Source organism: Lissotriton helveticus, chromosome 6 (genome assembly GCF_964261635.1).
Source record: "Lissotriton helveticus chromosome 6, aLisHel1.1, whole genome shotgun sequence".
In the NCBI taxonomy this organism is placed as follows: domain Eukaryota; kingdom Metazoa; phylum Chordata; class Amphibia; order Caudata; family Salamandridae; genus Lissotriton; species Lissotriton helveticus.
This window is the reverse complement of record NC_136067.1, coordinates 1,345,980,348-1,346,001,009: the sequence shown is the minus strand read 5'-3', so window position 1 is coordinate 1,346,001,009 and position 20,662 is coordinate 1,345,980,348. Positions and strand designations below refer to the sequence as shown.

At 44.2% G+C, this 20,662-nt stretch overlaps 1 protein-coding gene across 1 annotated transcript in view; it reads right to left on the bottom strand.

The window, feature by feature from the left end:
* TRIM67 (tripartite motif containing 67) overlaps positions 1-20,662 on the bottom strand; it is a 380,811-nt gene that overhangs the window by 129,382 nt on the left and 230,767 nt on the right. The window contains exons 5-6 of the mRNA XM_078646984.1: positions 2,442-2,595; positions 2,135-2,140 (exon numbers count right to left, since the gene is read on the bottom strand). Coding sequence (XP_078503110.1) covers positions 2,135-2,140; positions 2,442-2,595 — 160 coding nt within the window. The remainder of the gene's footprint in view (positions 1-2,134; positions 2,141-2,441; positions 2,596-20,662) is intronic.

Genomic DNA, 20,662 nt, shown 5'->3' with positions numbered 1-20,662 from the left:
TGAATCCACAGGGTGCACATCACCCTTATATAGAAACACACCCTTCAAGACTACCAGTGCCTTAATACTAATAGACGTTGAGAAAGCATTTGGTACACTTAATTGGGCCCTTCTCTTTAGGGTGCAGTTGAGCCAGGGATTTTTGACCTCCGCTTCTTGTCCTACATAAAAGTAGTCTATACCTGGATCAAAGGTCAGGAGAAAGTAAATGGCCCTTCATTGTCACCATTTCCGATGTAATGATGGACCAGACAGGACTGCCCAATGTAGCTGCTTCTTTTCACCTTGGTGGTTGGGCCCTTGGTGACTTGAATTAGTGGCAATGAGGATTGTATAGTTCTCTATGCAGATGAAGGGCTGCTCTTCATAGACCTTCCCCAGTACACTGGTTCCTGGCTGCTTAATATGCTTGACTTGTACAGCCAGGCCTCTGGCCTAAGGGTTAACTAGACCAAGTTGACCGTTGTCCATATCAGGGGTGGCCTGGAAGCGATTAACTGGCAGTGACGTTTTTGTATTTATACACCTTGTTTTTAAGTACATTAGCTGCACTAGACGCCAGGCTTACTTGGAGTCTAAACGTATTCCCGTTAGCCAAAGCACAAAAGCATATAAAAGGATGGTCAAACCTCCAGCGTAATATCCTGGGGAGAATAGCCCTCTTCATAATGATGATAATAACCCTGTTTCTATACTTACTTCAAAATGTTCTCCTCATGATTTCTTAAGAATGGTTTGCGGATTTGCAGACCAGGGCACGCTGTTTTTAATGGCAAGCTAAGCCTTGCACATTGTATTTAATAAATGTACCCAATCTATATATGTTGGTGATTTGGTTATGGCAGGTATCTGGCTCTGTTATTGGACCTTACACACCCTGGTCTTGAATGTTTGGCTTCAAGGAGAGTATGATGATTCAGCATTCCAAACTGAAATCTCCTTAATAGGCCGAGGCAAAATACTGGGCTTAATGTGCAATGATCCAGCCCTCACTCACTCCCAGAAGGGTTGTATGGCATTACAATGCGGGCTTTTACCCCGCGTGCCATTACAACGCTGTTTTTACAACGCAAGTCGTTACAACGACTTGCGCTGTAAGCGCTGGATAGTGGAATAGTTTAATTCTCTATTCCAACTCCAGCCATGTTACAGTAGGGAAGGTGTTGGAATAGAAAATTAATCTATTCCCTATCCAACAGCGCCCTCCAGCGCAAGTCGTTGTAACAACTTGCGTTGTAAAAGCAGCGTTGTAATAGCAGCGCGGGGTAATGCCCGCGTTGTTATGGCTGTTCCCCCCCCAGGGGTAACTAAAGTAACCGTTCACTGATGGTGCACTGTACTCTGCTATATTGGTTGGTATAACCAACAGACTTAATAATGCTGTTATGGCATGGAAAATGGGTCCAACAAGGCGACTGACTGTTCTGCTTTGAGCACTTGGATCTCTTTGGAATCTCCAAGTTAGGTGATGTCTGGCGGGGTAAACAAATGAAGTTATTACAGGCTCCCCAGATTAAGTATGACCTGCATAAGGTCCAATTCTATAAATATCTCCAACTCTGCTGCACATTATCCACTCATTAGGCAACATTGGTTAATCCCACGACAGAGTATAGCATTTTGAAGGCCAAATTTGTTTTCAGTCTGTCGAGACCAGGGGGGATTTCTCTCACGTACACGTTTTTCATCAACAATGCCCCTAACCTTTCTGCAGACTTCAAAGGAAGATTTGGGAGGACAGGGTGACTCTCATGGACGAATGTGAGTGGATGGGATGAAAAAGTGGCACCATGCAGGATGTTCATTCTTTTCTGGTTACAAATCATACAATTAAATTATCTGCATCTTACCTATTTTACTCCCATGAAATTGAGACATGTTGAAAGGATCTCCTCACCCTCATACTTTCAAGGTGATGCTACTGGACAGTGGTTTTTTCCCAAGTTGTCTGAGACTGTCCCGTTATTATGGCATATTGGTCTGCAATACTTACCACTCTGAATAGAATAAAAGGCAGACCAGTGGATCAATCAAGTCGCATTGCCCTCCTGGGCATTTTAGAGGACCTGGGAGGAAGGTAGGGAGAATGTGCCCTAGTGAGTATTGATACTGTGATTGGACAGCGAGACCCTACCTCGTTCTGTAAATCGGCAATGGCTCCTCATATCAGTGCAGTAGAAAGCCATGGACAACTGTGCAAAGATGGAGGAACCCATCTATAAAAATAGTGGTTGATCACACAATTACTGTATGATTTGGAGGCGGTGGTGGAACGACTATGGCATCATTACTGTATATTGCACAGTGTCTATGTTGCCTGCAAAATCCAGAACATTTTGCAATCTGTGCTGCATTGTTCGCTGTATTACTGTATTGTGTTACAAAGAATAATATTTGGTTCATTAAAAAAATGGGATATAGCAAAAGAAAGTCATCCTTACTTTTCATCTGAACAAAATCCAGCTGATGGATTGACTGAAGCAGGGGATCACTGTCCAAAGTGAGGTCAAATTCAGAAGACACTTTGGGTTCCAAAGCTCCTTTTACCCACTGCTCCTGCGAAACCTGGACTCGTTTAATTAAAGCATCAGAAATCTGAAAGAAAACAAATGCATTTTAATATTTTAACAATTTCATAGGTGTATGCCATCAAATCTTGCTGGTGTGACATGACAATTGAAATCAAGGCTCTAACATTTGTTATGAAGTCTGTAATTATATGGCAAAAGGAGTCAATCCATAATTTTGTGGTAAACACCACTGCCACAGAATTGGACTCCATTGTCCATTATTTTATCAATACTTTGTTCATGAAGGATAAACCTAAATATTCTAATCAGCTTCTTTTGTTAACTGCACATTGAGGAAATTTTGTTTTCAAGGTAACTAACATAAAATAAACATGTAATATAAACAAATACCTAACGGTTAATGTATAATTTTGGCATATATTGCCCTCTTGGGTGTCTGGTGATATTAAGATATTTAAAAATCACTTAGCCTTCCGCCTTGTGGTGTATAATGTCACTAGAAGTGTTTGATGGCAAAATGTGACCATATTACACAGTTACCAGTTACGTATGATATATATATATATATATATATAGATATATATATATATATATATCTATATATATATATATATATATACACACACACACACACACATATATATATTCACAGATAAAACAAAGGTTACAGGGACGTTATAGTTTGGGTAAGGTTTCACTAGTACAAAACCAGAGAAATTCAATAGTTATAGTTAGCTGAGTTAACTATAACTCCCGCCCTCACAATGCACTGCTTATGATCTCACATATTACATCACTTATGACATGGTCAGAGACATCAATGATGACATCACTCATGACATCTCAAATTACATCACTGACCAGCTTGAAGACCCCCGCGGTCCCGGCAGGCTCTCGCCTTCTGTGGGAGCCGGAATTGCTTTTTACACCCAGGGAGCAGCTGACATGCAGCTCCCTGGGTGTAAAAAGCAAAGTGTGCTCTGCTTTGAACAAGTGAGAGCAAAATGGTCCCACTTGTTCAAAGCAGAGCACACTTGTTTGCTATGAGATGGCAGGAGCGGTGCTCCCGCCACCCCATAGCAAACTGCAATGTCCCGGGCTGGGCACCCTGGGACATTGTGGGATCCAGCGCTGGGAGGTGGCGGTCTCCAGGGTCAAATATTACCTCCAGGAGGGGGGCTGTGTGGCCCCCCTCCCATTTTAAAAATAGCCCCAGGGAGGTGGTGGTTCCCGGGGAAGCAAGGGAGCGGGTTTCCCCCAGATTTAAGTATAGTAGCCACGGGGAGGTGGCGGTCCCCGGTGCTGCATGGGGGGCAGAGCCCTCCACACATCTTATTTGAATATAGCCGCATGGCCCCCTGCATTTCCCACAACTAGCCCCAAAGAGGTGGCGATCCCCTCGGCTGCGGAGGCTCACGCAGTCCCCTGCATTTTTATTTTTTATTGGCCCAGGACCTGTTTGCTATGAGATGGTGGGAGCAGTCCCCCACCATCCCATAGCAAACTGCAATGTCCCCGGTGGGCACACTGGGACATTGCTTGACCCCCCCCTACACATTCTAATTAAAAATAGCTCCTGTGAAGTGGCGGTCCCTGGGGCTGCGGGTGCTCGTGTGGCCTTCCACACAAACAATTAGCCCTGTGGAGGTGGTGATCCCCTGGAATGCAGGGGCCAATTCGGGCCCCTGCATTGTTTATTTTTTATTGCACAGGGACTTGTTTGCTATAAGACCATGTCATGTGTGATGTAACATGTGAGGTCATAAGCAGTGCATTGCAAGGGCATGAGTTAAAGTTAGCTCAGCTAATTATAACTGCTGAATTTCTCTGTTTTTTTATGAGTAAAACATGAGCCTAACTATAACGTTTCTGTAACCTTTGGTTTTTCAGTGAATATATATATATTTGTGTATTACCTAGCGGCGGTCGCCCCTAGGTAGTTATCGTTAGGACCTAGTTTCAAAACTAGTTTTCTACTTACCTTCAGGACCAGACTGGGAACCAAACCTTGCCCTGGCAAAGTACCACACCGGCTCCCCGGGGGGTAGGGGGTGCGGCTGAGCAGTTTGCCAGGGCCGGTTTTGGACAATTTTGTTACCAGGGACGAAATTGCAGCTTAGCTGCAAAAACAGCCCTGAAACAAAAACGGCCACCCAGGGGCCCAAAACTGCCTCTATGATTGGCTTTGGAAAATAAAGTGATGTTGTTTGGATATGCTTGGAATTGCCAACAGTCAACCACATCTGCTACAGTTAATGTGAAGCTAGTATGCTGTTAAGAGAAAGTATTGTGAACTTTTTACCTACTGGTAGGCAGAGTCTACTGACAACATGGTTATTATGGAAATGGAGCTAAAAGAGTGCGGGGGAAGGGAACAAAAGAGACTGCAGTGTGAAACTGAAAAGCAAAGTCATGTAGAAAAATTGCTCAGTAGGGAATGTGTCTTGTAATTGACAATATTTTACTAAATTAAATATAAATGAAAATCATTAACATCAGATTGTTGGATGCTTTCAAGGGCTTCTGTGTAGATCTGCTAATCCACTGTGGATTCACATAGGGGGCAGCGCTGAGAGCTGCGGTGGGTCTGCAAAAAACCTACTAAATTAAACTTCTTTGCAGGAAACATGGAAAGGGTTAAAAATAGTGACCATTTAGGAGTGGTAAAACAAACATAAAAGATTAAAAGAAGTATGTGATTTGCTAAGTACAGGAGTATGAGTAAGAGCACATTGGGTAGGGTAGCCATTTTAGTTACTTTTCTACCAAGTGGAGGAGGATTGCCATAAGTATGGCTTGAGATCTGCAGTGAAAAACAAATGTTAACAGATATTACAATAAATATTGGACAACAGCAGAGAGATTGTACAGGTATGTTAATTAGGCTGCACTTTAAAAAAGTTAAATAAAAAAACTGAGTGTATATAAGCTGAAAGAAAATGTGTAGGTTCTAGACACAGTAAAAGGCAAATAGAAGGGAGCTTAGATGAGAACATTAACTAACAGATTGTGAGCAGCAAAGGTGGAAGAGGAATTGCTATACTGAGAATATAGTTATGTTTTTTAAGAGAGTATGAATAAATATGTTAGAAATTAGATGAGGGTGCTTGCTTGTAGTATGTAACTTAATAGCATGTAATTTGCACCCACTCACACAGTGAGGCACTTACACACCGAGTTACCTTCCACAAAAACACTTATGTACCCATCACTCATATAGCAAAACAGTGACTGACACCCCCAGTCACATACCTATAAAACCATTCACACACTGTTGGAAAGTGGGTTATTAGTAGTGATAAGTAGTAGGGGTGGGCGGAAGTCGCGTAAGGGACTTTCGCGGAGAGGCACGGAGATTGAACCAATCTCCGTGCCTCTCCGCATATTTCTGTTACGCACCACCCGCCCAATGCCCGCCCGCCTCCCGCCCGCCATATTAAATGATATTTAAAAGCCTAAAATTAAATTTAAATAAAACGTATCTTATTGCGGGTGCATCCTTGCCCAACGCGCCATCTTCTTGGAACTGCGCATGCACGGTAGCCTGCGCATGCGCATTCCTGGTGAGGAATGTGCAAGAGTTCTTTACACTTTCTTACAGAAGTGTTTCTTTTTCAGGAAAGTGGAGCACAGCACCAGCAAGGGATCAGAGGTTCTGGTTTGCGTCTTGGGGCCTCCGACTCCCACAACGCACCTTGTCAGTTTCTGGAGCTTTTTACAAAATTTGCTCCAAACTTCTAGAACTGCTTCGTGAAGTTACTCCTTGAGGGTTCAAAGTGTCACAACACCAATCCAGGAGTTTAGAATCTCTGAGATGGTCCTTGGGATGATGGGACCACAATTATCACAATGCACCTGGCCAAATCCTTGAACATCCACTGGACGTAGCCCAGGATGGGGACTTCTTGGTGGAGATGACGGAGGTGAGCTCAGTTAACCTGCAGCTTGCAGGGAATCCATTCCTTAATCCTTCTTGAAGCAAGGAAAAGTTCTTGGGGCTGTAGCTCCAAGTGTGAAGCAAGTGAAATCCATCAGAGTGCAATCCTTTGAAGTGCAGACCAGGATTCCAGCAGTGCAGTCCCTTCTTCTTGAAGTTTCAGGCAACAGTTCTGAGTTGTTTGGCAACTCTTCCATATTTATGCTGTATATCTGGACGTCAAGCAGGGAGGCATTCCTGACCAATAAGATGCAGGGTACCACCCAGGTGTATGACCACTTCCTCCAAAGTGGGGCAATTCTTTTTCCAGAAAGCACTATTCTCTAAAAATCCAACATGGAAGAATTCTCTCCTTGGAGGTCAGACCAGGCTAAGCCAACCCACTGGTATGGCTAAGATTACATAACACTCCCCTTCCATTCATCTCCTTAATCTAATTACAGGGGTGCCTGTGAGGCTGGGGTGGTAGGATGTGGGGGTGAGCCAGGGCTGTCCTTAAGTGTCATTCTCCCTTTGAAGACTAGTTAAACCACTTCTCCCTACTGCCTTCTGCTTCTGCAATTTCAATTCTCCCCCCACAGGGAATCCATTCTTTCTGTAGTAGACTAATTCACTTTTCATTCAGACAGCTTGGGTCAGCCTGGCAGAGGCTAAACAATCAGGAGAGAGCAGCTGGATGTTGGCTTATGAAAAGAAAGTTTAATAATTTCTTTAGTGTGATAGTTATTATATATCTAACAGTGGCAGTTGATGGATTTGTTATAACTATACTTTTAAGCCCTTGAATGACATTTTTAGCTTCTGTCTAGTAAAATGTATACTTAAATAAAGTATTCCAATGTTAGCCTATGAAGCTCATTGTCAACAATAGGGGAACAATTGCCAGTTTTGACCATAGCAGGGTTTTACATTTTTTTTATAATACCCCTACTTATAGTTACATGACACCCTATCCCTGGGGCACCTAGGGCAGAACCAGTGGTGGTTCCTCCGCTAAGGTGGAGGAGTGTCGCCCCACTGCTCTTAGAGCAGTGCAAAAAAGAAAAAGAAAATGATAATAATAAGACATTATTATCCTTTTATTTTTCCATGCAGGATGCGGAGCCAGTATAGGGTGGGCGGGCTGGGATCGTCAGAGCATAGTGAGGAGTGGTTTGCACTCCGTAAGTGCACATGACTGTTTGGCCAGCCCTGTTGGGCCGGCCAAACAGTCATGCACACTTACATTGTTCTCCACCTGGCTGCGTTGCACAGCCCAATGGAGAACTTCCCCAGGCTCCCAGGCACTGCTCAGACCAATCACAATGCTGCTGATTAAGTGTCATGATTGGCTGGGAGAGTCCGGGAGCCTGGGTGCTTCTGGTGCTGAGAAAAGAGGATGAAGGGGTGTTGTGCAGCAGCGGCAGAGAAGGTAGGTTTATTTTACTTTCCCACCCCACCACCCTCGTTCTGAGGTAGCCACCACTGGGGAGAACTAAGAGGGACCTACATCTGGGCATACCCTGGCCACTTAGGACAAACATAGCATACACAATTAGATGATGGACAGAGTGATGACACTTCTCAGACACTATATCAACAACATAAGAGTGACCAAGGTGCTGTGATAACACTATCTTAACACCCAACACCTACAAATAACCAAATAGTGTTAAGAAGAACGTGACACCTATGAGAAAGAATTTTTTTTATTTTTATAAAAAACCCTTACTCACCCTAATGGTGACATGCTTCATCATAGGGTTTTCACTGGGGAGACCGAATGTCCCCCCAGTGTGCTACAATGCCTGAATTACAGCGGAGCTGGTGTTATAAAGTGAAAAGTATATGTGCTCAAGTGTTGTGAGTGCAAAATTTAAAAGATCCCAGGAGAAGTGTGGCTCACTGGTTAGAGGAGGCAGACCCTGAAGCAGAGGTCAGACCCGGGACCAGGGTTCAATTCCCGATGCGGCAGGGTCTTGAGCCCAAATATCCACGGACTCGATAATTCTCGTTTCGGTGCCTACTCGAATCACGGGTTCACACTCTGCAGCTCCGGGCATTAGCCTGCTTAATCTCCACTACGGCCCCCCTGCGGCGGGATGCCTGGCTTTCACCTTGGGGAAGCCAGGACGGGTTCCCAAGGCAAGCGCCGAGATGCCTACGGGTAATCGAGCGCTATATAAGAACGCATAATAATAATAATAATAATAATAATAATAATAATACCATAAACAATTTTATTACATGGACAACTGGTCTCATTAAAATAAGTGAAAAGGACTGAAGCGCGGTCTTTATTTGAACCACACAGTCCTAAAATAAGGTCGACAAGTTTCAGCTGTATATTGCAAAACTTAGCTCAGCTTTCTTCAGGACCAAATAAATCCCCGGCGGTCCACGCTCGCTAAGGCGTGTCCTATCCGTGAGGATATATGTGGGGAAAAGTGTAAAAACTCACGGTTATACCCGTATGGGCACACCTCGAAAATCACCAGGGGCCAAAACAATGCATGTAAATTAGATGCATGACATGGGCAAGCAGTGGGGGCAAAATCTTCACATGCGAATCTTCACATGCGCGCAATTTGCAGCACAACGACTCGCCGCCAAAGAACCTACTCGGCACACTTCTGCTGCCTTCTCAGACACTCACCCACAGTCACCGATCTAGGTTGAATCCATCATCGTTCTTCTGCCCACTAAGCCTCCATCCATCATCTTATTGTGTTTGCTATGTTCGTCCTAAGTGGCCAGGGTATGGGCAGACATTGGTCTCTTGCTCACTTTGTCACTGGATTCAAACTAGCCTGGCTGAGTGGTGATCCTCCCAAACTGGTCCCAGAATGTTTGTTTCTGGTCCAGGGAGGACCTGGCCTAGCAGTTGGGCTGGACTGTTCCCATGAGGCGCATGGTCTAGACTGATTTACATATGGCTGGGTCCAAACTGGGTGGCTTAGTGAGCAGAAGAACGATGATGGATTCAACCCAGATATGTGAATGGGGGTGAGTATCTGAAAAGTTTCAGCACTCCGTCCATTATCATATTATGTTTGCTATATTAGTTTTAAGTGGCCAGAGTATGCCTAGATGTGGGTCATTTGCTCACTTTGCCACTGGATTCAAGGTAGCCTAATTAATGAGGGGTGATATCCTGAAACCGGTTCTAGGATGCTTGTTTCTGGCCCAGGGAGGACCTGGCCTGGCAGTTCAGGCTAGACTGATTTGCATATGGCTGAATCCAAACTGGGGTGGCTTAGTGAGCAAAAGAACAATGATGGATTCAACCCAGATCTTTGACTGGGGGTGAGTGTCTGAAAAGTGTCAGCACTCCGTTCATCATCTTATTGTTTTTGCTCTGTTTTAAAGCCTACAGAAAGGTAGTTTGTTACATGGAACTTCATAGATTACCATAGTAGGCAAGCATTTTGTGTTTCAGACAAACCGTAGGTATAGAATATTTGTAATGCTAGAATCACTGTTAGGCTCAATTAGGAGAGAAAGTATTTAGCTTTACCAACTGTAATTCTGTAGACTATCTTATTTTATGACTGTTGTCCTGATGGTTGCTGTGTGGGAAAGCTTATGCTCAGCACATGAGGCCTAAATTTGTTATTGTGATTAGAGATTGATAACAGCTACATGCCTGGTTGGTTGACTAGGAAAAAGTATTTCTATAGTCATAGGTCTGATCTGTTTATTATGATAAGTCATAATAAACACATTGGGCTTGACATATTGCTGTGACAAGCTTATTCCAAAATCAACAGACATCTAAGGATGGATTGTTATCGCTCTGTTTTAAAGCCTACAAAACTCGAAATGTCGAATTACCTTTGTAGGGCATGTTTTTTTTAGTTGATTACGGTCTCTGACACACCCTAGGGTGAGAAGTTTTTTACTGTACTAATTCTTGCTAGAATCTCTGCGTAGAAGTCTGTCAGGATCTTATAATAAAAAAGAATCATCAAATAATACATCCATCTATAAATATGAGTACATATCATGAAGATATATAGAGGACCTTGGGATCAACTTGGTCTGTCACTGGTCTGCCTGAGTGTCATTTAAACTCTGCTTCCATCCATGACAACGAACTGCATGGGGTAATGTTCATTCTGCATCAGTCATTGACTCTTTTGCTCTGTGAATGATGGCATTTTCTGACCATCTGAAAATGAGTGACCTTCAATATGAGGGCTGGTTGGCCAGTCCTTTAGTTTTGCATTTTCTCCTTTTGCAATTCCACTTACATTTCTTTCTTTCTCCTCTTTCTTAATGTTTCTTAAGTGGATACTCCAGCTCTCCAGGCAGTGCTTACGGATTGCTTCCTTGTTGCTCATTTCCTCTGCTGTGTACTGCATTTTACATGGCCACTTACTCTGAGCTAGGAGATCATTATGGAATGCTGTTGTCTATAGTACATCATTGTTCGGCATTTCAAGATGGCCAAAACTTTGATTGTAAATGTTGTGGTCATGCTTGAATTTTATGACAATGAGACTATTGACAACACCTTTGCAAAACGACACCGGCTACTGTCTTTAGTTTTGTTATTGCAAACATATGCATACATTTTTTAGAGGACAGCAGGTTTTGTTTTTTTCTCCTTCTATTCTTTTACTTTATCTTGCATGTGTTAAGATTGTGTGTACTTTTTGTGGCTGTGTCAGAGGGTAAATGGAAGGATGAGTCAGGGGATAGATGAATGGATCCATGATTGCAAAGATGAGTGGCAGAGGGCACGCATGATGACTTAATGAGTGTTTACACTCAATAGTGACACAAAAATCCCTTTAATTCATAAACCAGACCTATGGTCATTTCCAATGCTTGCTCACTTACTGTGCCACTCAAAGTCCCGTCTTATGCAAATCATTACTGACCCTGCTCCTCATTAGAACAGTACATCCCAAACTGGTAGGCAAGGCCCCCTCCGATAGGATGTAAAGAAACCCGGTTTCAGCCCTCTTAGGCCTTGTGACGAATAGATAGCTGGGATCCTGTGGCGCAGGGAGCAAGGACCTACGTCTGGACATACCCATGGCCAGGGCATTTCATCAAACACACAAACACTTACAAGGCCTAATGAAGCTTATACCAGTCTGGGATTCCCTTCTGAAAAATACAAAAATCATAATAGTAACAATGACTTTACTTCTTTATTGTAGAGATTCACTACCTCAGCCCCAAACTATAGAACTCAATTCATAGTCACCAAAATAAGTTAAAAATGGAGTAAACTTGTTTGCCAATTTTCGCTGTGGGCCTGCTGCACAACTTAAATAAAAGATTCCTTATAGTTATGCAGAACATCATTTAACAAAGACATAAATACACACTGTATTTGGCAGGACACTAACACTGAGAGCAGTGAATGCCCATAGTGGGTGTCTGTGAGCTTGTGTACACATTCTTCTGTTCACCCATTCCAGCTCAGTTAAAATCACACAGAATAGTCAGCAGCAGCAGGACTCCTATTGATAAGAAAATGGACTACTGATTGAGAGTGTGGTGAATAAGATGTATTCAACACACACACTATTAAAGCCCCAATTTACAATTAGCTACAAAAGGACATATCTGTGTCCTCTGAGGAAAAGGATATTTTTTATTCAACATTCCAAGTTATTTTTTAGTTTTGGGTTTTTTGTTCATCACAATAATAAATCAAAGTTTGTTTGTCATTGTTGATAAAATTAACACAAAAGTGTTTGACAAGTATAGTACTATGAGCACAAAACACAAGCAGCTATTGATAGCAGAGAAAAAACCTCAATTTATTTATGTGCTGGTTCTTTGTAGTACATAATGCTATGGTCAACCCTGTCTCTTACCTCCTTATTACAGTGTAGCTGTGACATCCCTATTCAACATAAATACAATTAATTACATTAAGAACTGTAATGTGATAGGTTTTTGTAATTGAGTCGTGATATCTCAATGTCTGTGATAGAAACAGCAGACAATGTTGACAATGTGAAAAGCACGCCATTAAGCAGAATTCCAACTGCTGTTCAATATTGAAAGGCTAATAAGCTTTCCATCTCTTTTTCTGAACATTTTTCCCCTGAACATTAGCAGGTAAGGAGACAATTGTGGCAGTATGTGTTCTATAAATGTCTTCACAATAAGGGCCTAATTATGAAGTCCGAAGACTGCCAAACTTATGGTGGCACAGTGGTGGAGGTCTGGCCACCGCTGCACCAGCGGTTCAGCTGCGGATTACATCTTGGATTGTTGGTCCACCATGGCACTGCCACACCCACCAGGGATCAGAAATCCCTGTCGATGGTGCAGTGGCCTGAGAGCCGCAATATGTTTGGTAGTGCCCTGCGGCACTGCCAAACATATGATGACTTTCCTCACCGCCAGCGGTCTCATGGAGGTTCTTAATTAATGAAACTGTTAGCAGTGAGGAAAAAACTCATTGGCCCTGTGCACAGGGGTGCATGAGCATGCTCCCCCGGTATGCATGCACCCCAGGTCTAGCAAGTCATGGACTGCAGAGTCCATGCCGTGCAGGAACTGCCTTTGGTGCTCCCATTGCACTGGCAATTTTCAGAGGCAACACCGTGGGACTGCCAAAGAAACGCCTGCCAGACACAAGGACACTTGTAATCGGGTGGGCGGTGTGGAAGTGGGGCAGTGGCATGGCAGCATGGCGGCCCCGCTCCCACACCTCCAAAGTCGTAATCGGGCCCTAAGTGTTTGTTTGACCCTGTACTATAAAATTATACAAAGGATGGTCAGATAAAATGATCCACTGAAGGAAATCTTTGTTTCATGCTATAGTATGCTTACTGTTTACGACTGAGGATCTAATGTATAGGTGGCAGTTTTTTTAAGGGATATATATATACATATATACACATATATATCACAAAAATATCACAAACATTGCAAAGTGAAGAGAAGTAGAGAGGACACCACAAAGAAACCAGGGGCCTTCATTGCCCAAGAGGACGCAGGTGTTTTTACGTGTCTCTATAAGCGAAATATGGTGCAGGGGGTACTTTTTTGAATATTAAGTTTCTAAAAGTGAAATTTTCAGAATTGTGATTTTAAATCTGACTTTGCCATTAAAGAGGGCTTTAAATTACAAATCGTTAGACACCAAATGGAACATTCCTACTTGCAACCGATTGAGAGTTTTCACTTATTAAATGTAATAAGTTAATCCAATGTAATTCTATGGAAGAGGTAGGCCTTGCAGTACTGAAAAAAGAATTTAAAAGTTTTTCACTACCAGTACATATAAAAGTTAAAAGTATATGACCAACAATTTAATTACACGGAACCCAGCCCTATGGGCTATTTAAGGCCTACACTAGGGGTGACATATATGTGTTAAAAAGGAAGGTTTAGGCCTGGCAAAAGGTTTATTTTACCCTGTCAAAAAAGCTGCTTAAAACTGCAAACACAGGCTACAATGGCAGGCCTGAGATATGTTTCAAAGGTTACTTAAGTAGGGGGCAAAATCAGTGCTGCTGGTCCATTAGTAGCCTTTAACTCACAGATCCTGGGTACATACATGTAGTACCAATTTACTAGGGTCTTCCAAGTAAATTAAATCTGCCAATTGGATGAGAGCCATTTTCAACATGTTTAAAAGAGAGAGCACAGGTACTTTAGCAATGGGTAGCAGTGGTAAAGTGTGCAGAGTCCTAATCCAACAAAAATGAGATCAGCAAAAATGGAGGAGTAATGCAAAACGTTTGGGGGAACACCAGAAACCAACCTAGGGCAGACAGGTCCAACACATGACCTCCCCAGCAGAATGAGGGGAGAACTATCCAACCTCCTGGGAATTCTCATCACTAAGGCGGAAGAACTAGAAGAGACCACCAACATTAACTTGGTCTGACCCAGGATGGTGTTCTCTGCATCGTCCGCTCCCTGTAGGGAGATGGACCTCCTCAACAGCTTGGTATTTTCTCCCTTCATTTGCATGAGCCACCTGCGGGACCTGTGGTCTGTCCTAACCCAGAATTGAGTCCCAAACAGTTATGGTCTCAGCTTCTTCAGTGCCCAGACCACAGCAAAGGCCTCCCTCGCAATAGCACTCCACCTCTGTTCCCGGGGAAATAACTTCCTGCTAATGAAGGCTACAGTTTGGTCTAGGCCATCCTCATTTAACTGTGCTAAGACTGCCCCTATGCATTCTATGAAGCGTCCATCTACACAAAGAACTCCTTGGAGTGGAGAAGTCAGGAGCCTTAAGTTCAGGTGTTGTACACATGGTCTCCTAGAGGGAGTTGTCTTTCTGACTTGCCTCTGTCCAGATCCCTTTTTTTGGCTGCGTCTTTGACCTCATTTCAGTTGAGGGGACAACAATGATGCCATAACCCTTAACAAACTTCCTGTAATATCCTGTGAGGCACTTCGGTCTGAGTTTTGGAGGGTTGCCTGGCCAGGATAGTCTTGATGTTGGCCTGGAGAGGCTGCACCTTGTCACCACCCAACATTTGACCCAGATACACCATGGTTCCCTGCTCTATCTGGTACTTACTGGCCTTGATAGGCAGGCTCACCTGTTGCAGGCCCTGAAGCAACTCATGTAGGTGTTAGAGGTATTCCTCCCAGCGGAAGCTGAAGAGAGCTATGTCATCTAGTTAGATGGCACAGAATGCCTTCTTCCCACCCAGGGCCCTATTTACCAACCTCTGAAAAGTGACAGGATCATTCTTAACAAGGGCATCACCTTGGATTGGAAGTGGTTCTCTTTTACGCCCTCAGTCAGAACAATCTGCCAGGACCCCAATGTGAGACCTAAGGTACTGAGGAACTTGGCAGCGCCCAGCCTGTCAAGGAACTTATCACCTCAGGGAATGGATTTAGCATCAGTGTTGGTGACTGAACTGAATCCTCTGCAGTTCACACAAAATCAGAGATTGGTGGTGGCTCCAGGTGGGGCAGCCTTGAGTACCCGCACCACTGGATTTACACAGGGATTGCTAGAGGACTCAATCACCACTAACACCACCATCTTGGAGACCTCCTTCTTGATACTGACTCTCACCTTGTCGGAAAACCTGTAAATGTTGTTTTTAACAGGCATACTGTCTCCACTGTCTACGCCATGGGTACACAAATGTGTACGCCCAGAGGTAAGAAAGAGCAGAGAAGAAAACTGCCCCAGTAACTGGCAACTGTCACTCTGCTGCTTTAGAATCAGAGTAGGGTAGAGGTTTACACACTTTGCTGACCCACTGTGTTCATGGGTAGACCAGAGGTGAGGGAGAGGTACACTCTCACCTCCCACTCTGTCATCTGTTTCCAAGCGCATGGTAACCTCAGACCTCTCAAAGTGTGGTTTGAGGTGGTTTATGTGGAGCACCCTTAAGGGGTTTCTAGGGGTCATGAGACCCACCAGATAGGTAACATCCCCCATCTGCTCTGTAACCTCATATGGACCTGTCAAACAATCTAGGCGAGCTCGGGCCTCCACAGGTTCCATGACCCACCCCTTCTGGCCATGCTGAAACTCCACCAGAGTGGGCTTCTTGTCATAACGGAGTTCCCTTATTTCTTGACTGGCCTCAAGATTGTCTTTTGCCTTCTTCCAGAAGTGCTGCATATGGCTACAGGGAGCCAGCATGTAGGTGACTCCATCCTTTGGAGGTTTCCTGGGAGCTTGCTCCCATCCCTATGTCACAAGGCTGAGAGGTCCACTAACAGGGTGTCCATTGAGGAGCTCAAATGGGCTATCCCAAACTCCCTTCTGCAGCATCTCCCGACAGGTGAACAGCAGGCATGGCAACAGGATGTCCCAATTCTGTCTCATGGGCTCAGGCAGGCTCATTATCAATAGATAAGGTGATCTCCAGAGGAACTGCCTGCTGCCTGGGCCTCAGCTTGCCACGTCTAGACCTCTAGAGAAGGGCACCCTTCCTGCAATTTGTAGAATTCCTCCTGGTAGGTCCACCTTCAACTTGCCTTACAGCAAGCTCAGGCAGGTCACACAGAGTGGCAATGCCATTCCCGTTAGACTCTGGGGTGGCCTTCTCAGGTGTCACACCAACTTGAATCACGGGGAACTTCATGGGCTGGTTTCCCACATCCCTTGCCCTTCTTCGTCTTGGAAGCTGCCTGGGCCATTTTCCCAGCCAGACTCTAGGCTTCCTAGACTCCCCTCCTGGGCAGCCATGGACGTTGTGATCATACAGATTCATTCAGGCAAGCCTAATATCTCCAGGTGTAACCTGAGATCCACTTCATTCCAGACAGTATGCTGTAGATTATTGCCCAACAAACAATCTACAGGCCTGGAAGGGCTCACAGCTACTATTACAGAACCTTTACCCCCCCCATTCAAAGTGAACCAGAGACACTAAGTAGTGACTCTCACAGTTGTCTGTGACTATCACCTGGTGGAATGTATTAGGGAGGACTAGTTCTGAAGACACCAGATGACACTTGACCGTAGTAATGCTGGCTCCTGCGTCTCTCAGAACCTCAATCCTTTGCCCACTGATGATGACCCACTATCTACACTTAGAAATATTTGAAGGCATATGGGGTTCTGACACCATCTTTTTATACTCTAGTGACTCTATGGTAACCTCTGTCCTATCACCCAAACTAACTGGGACCACCTCCTTCTCGAGCACTACAATCACCCAACCAGGTGTCTGCCACTAGAGGAGGGCTGTGCTCTCATGGGACATTTGGTGTCTGCCATGGAGTGCTTATACTTGTAGCACTCAGTTTACTGCGGGACAAACATCCCTGTCTGTTTAACAAAGAACCCCTTCTTCTTTGGTTCAGATTAGGACTGTTCCCTTGGGAATTATTTGGAGGCCTCCTTATTTTCACATTTTTCTCCCCTCTCTTTCATCTGGTGGGATCCCTGTCCACCATTCTGGTGATCCTCCCAACACCCAGATACCTTGTTTGGACACTGGTGCTGACCAAGAGGTCTGCTTCCCTAGCAAGCTCCCTTGGGTCGGCAAGCTTACTATAAACAATGTGTAAAACAGATATTGAACATGTGTTCTCTCAGTATCAAAGTAAACAACCTAATAAAATCATCAACTTTGCTGCCCCACACTCAAACATTCAATGTCTTTCGGACGTAATCAAGAAAATGCACCCAAGACTGGATCTGCATTTTGCCTATCCCTGAACCTTTGGCAGTACTTTTCTTGTGTGATTCCAAACTTGGTGATTGTAGTTTTCATTGCAATGTACTTCATCTGCTCCCCCCACCTCCAGTGTAAGCAAGGTATCCCTCCCCACTGATAGGCATGTGTTCCCAGAGTGAGAGCCACCCGACCCAGTTCCGGGACTCTGTACATCTTTAAGGCCACCTCATAGGCAGAAAACCACATGTCTATGTTATCCCCTACCGCATAGATGGTCATCAGATCTTTAGGTATGTGACTTATCTAGTCCCTCCCAAACACTGCAGGTATGCTGCCACCATTGTTGTTGGACTTCACTTCTTTGGCTATGGTGTCCAGCTCTTTGAGATTTTGTTCAAGGCCATTCTCCTTTATTCCATGGCCAGTTTATTTTCCTCCATGGCTCTATGGGCTGCTGCCTCCTCCATCTTGAGTTTGCCTATTTGCAGCGTAAACTCCCTCTCAGTCTTTCAGTCTGCTACCCCTTCTAGGGGCAGATCTTGAGATACACTGCTCTACACTCTGGCAGGGAGTTCCAACTCAGGAGACAAGTAATTTCCCTCCCCTGAGTACTGCATCACAAGGTTTCCATCCAAGCCATGCTCCTCCATATCATCCTCCTAATTTCCAACTTCTATTGCTGCCATCAACTGGTAAACCTTCTTTAAGGCCCTCAGAAGTTTCTGAAGCTACAAATTCTTGGTACCACTCTGTTGATAAACCTCTGGTAGCTTGGCACAAAAGCTGTCAGGATTAACTTAGAGGCGATGTGTAAAGTATTTCATCAGCACTTCAAATAGAAAGAAAGTGAAAACAAAACACAAGAAAAATCCCACTTGAATTTAGAAAAATTGAGAAAAATGTAATACATTATTTGAGATCAAAACAACAAGAATCCAATAGGTAGAACTGAAAATATGCAATTGTAAATGAAAATAATGCCTAGCAGCACAAAGTGCCAATCGTGGTCATCTGATGGCGCTGGACCAGGACAAATACACAAATTCAGGCTGAATACAATAGAGTGCAGGCCTGATATAGGGACCAAGTAAGGTCCGCTGAACAAAGTACCTTAAATCCTGCTTGTGGAGTGTTGCGAGATTCCACATTGAGGATACATTGCACAGCAGCAGTTCCATGGAAGCTGCGGGACCGTGATGCGGGTCGTATTTCGTCGTCGAGAAGCGTCTTATGATGCAAAGTCCTGTGTCGAAGTCGGGTTGTGCACTGGCGGTTCTGAACAAGTTGCGGGGGTGCGATGCGGAGTCCTGCATCGCCATCAAGGATGCCGTCGATGAGGGGCTTCGGATGCGAAGGCATGCGTTGAGGATGAGTCACGCAGCGCCGGTTCTGAGGAGAATGCAGACTGTGATGCGAGGTCGTGCATTGGGGATGCGTCATGCTGTGGCAGTTCTGAAGTTGAGCTGCGAGGAGATGCGTCGCGTTGTGTTGGTCCTCCTCATAGGCCTAGTGCTGGACTGGTAGAGCCCCTTAAGGCCCACTTCTGAGGGTCCAGGACCGAAGTGGTACCACTTGGAAGACAGTACTTATAGCAAGTAGAGTCCAAGTGTTGGGTTCAAGATTGTTGGAGCCTTTTCTGTCCCTGAGGCTTTGATCAGGAGGCCAGCAACCTGGCCCTTGGATTCCCTCCGATGGCCTGGAAAGGGTAGCATTCCTTCCTGCAGAGCAGCACCGCAGTCCTTCTGAGTCTTCCACAGGTCCATTCAGGTACTGAAGGGTTGGGTCTGAGAGCACATTAATTATACCTAGAGCCCACTTTGAAGTATTAAAAGGTTCTGAAGGTTTCCGCCCCCAGAAGCGTTTGGAATGTCCTGCCTCTCTGCCTTGGTCCCAGCTTGTCAGGAGTCCAAAGAGACTAGTGCAAAAACCTTTTCATTTAAAAATAAAAACACTAAGAGCTTTTAAATTTGTCTAGAAGGGCAGGAAGGCACATGTGTAAATGACAGTTCGGGGATGGCCAATGGGAATTTTAAAGCCTGGGAGCTGTCAGCTAGTAGCATATAGCTGGTGCATTCTCTTTGTGGGGCTTTGCTACATTATAAAATATTTTTTTAAATGCTTTAAACTTTGCCATAAAATGATAAATGTGGCAGTGGCTGAATCTGTATATTCTGAAATCCAGGTTAAGCTTCTCCATTAACATATAGAGCCACCAGATATTATTATTAGGCCCAGATATTCATTCATGTTATTTGGGTTCATTAATTAGAGACATTGTGGAATGTTCTAACATGTTCAGAACCCGCAATATCAACATATGCCATTCCGATAGTGGTAGAAGTGTGAGAATTACAATACTTAGAAATAAGATTACAAAGTCGGATCTCTCTCCCAACGTTTCCTTGATATCAAATGGACAAGAAAACTTGAACCCTTCCTTGATTATATAGAGAAACCACTGGACAGATCACTTTACCTAAAACTGAGGCACGGGACCTTACCGGTGAATGACTTCTCTTCAGGATGGAAAAATCTAGGTGATCTACCAAAAGCCTGTCCGGGTTGTGCAGCCCCCAACGAGTCCGTGGCTCACTTTTTCTTTGCCTGTCCGGCATATAGGGTTGCCAGGAAGATATGGTTAAAACTATTATGCAAGGGGTTGGGCCTTAGATGTCATAAAATGGCCCTATGGGTCCTTTGTACTGATACGTCCTCTATCGCTATGGTGTGTGGGGTAGCTAAATATTTGGGTAGTGCATGGCAGACACGTACAAGGAGGGCCAAGCATACCCCCATCTAACCTAACCGCCAGCTGGCCCCCAGGCAGGAAGTGACTCTTTTTATGTTTTATGAAGCTGTTTCTAGCGCATATCTTAGTAATTTTAAAAATTTGAGCAGTATGTGATGTTGTATGCTTATATAAGGATTGGTGGGTCCTTGCATTTTTACCGTTTGAATGTACTGTATAAATTGTACACTTACATCTTAGTTATTTTAGAAAAATTGATTAGTTTGGGATGATGTATGTTTAAATAGGATTGGTGGGTCCCTGCTCTTGTATCTTTTTAATCTTTTTAATGTACTGTATAAATTGTATACTTTTATGATGAATTTTTTTATCAAATAAA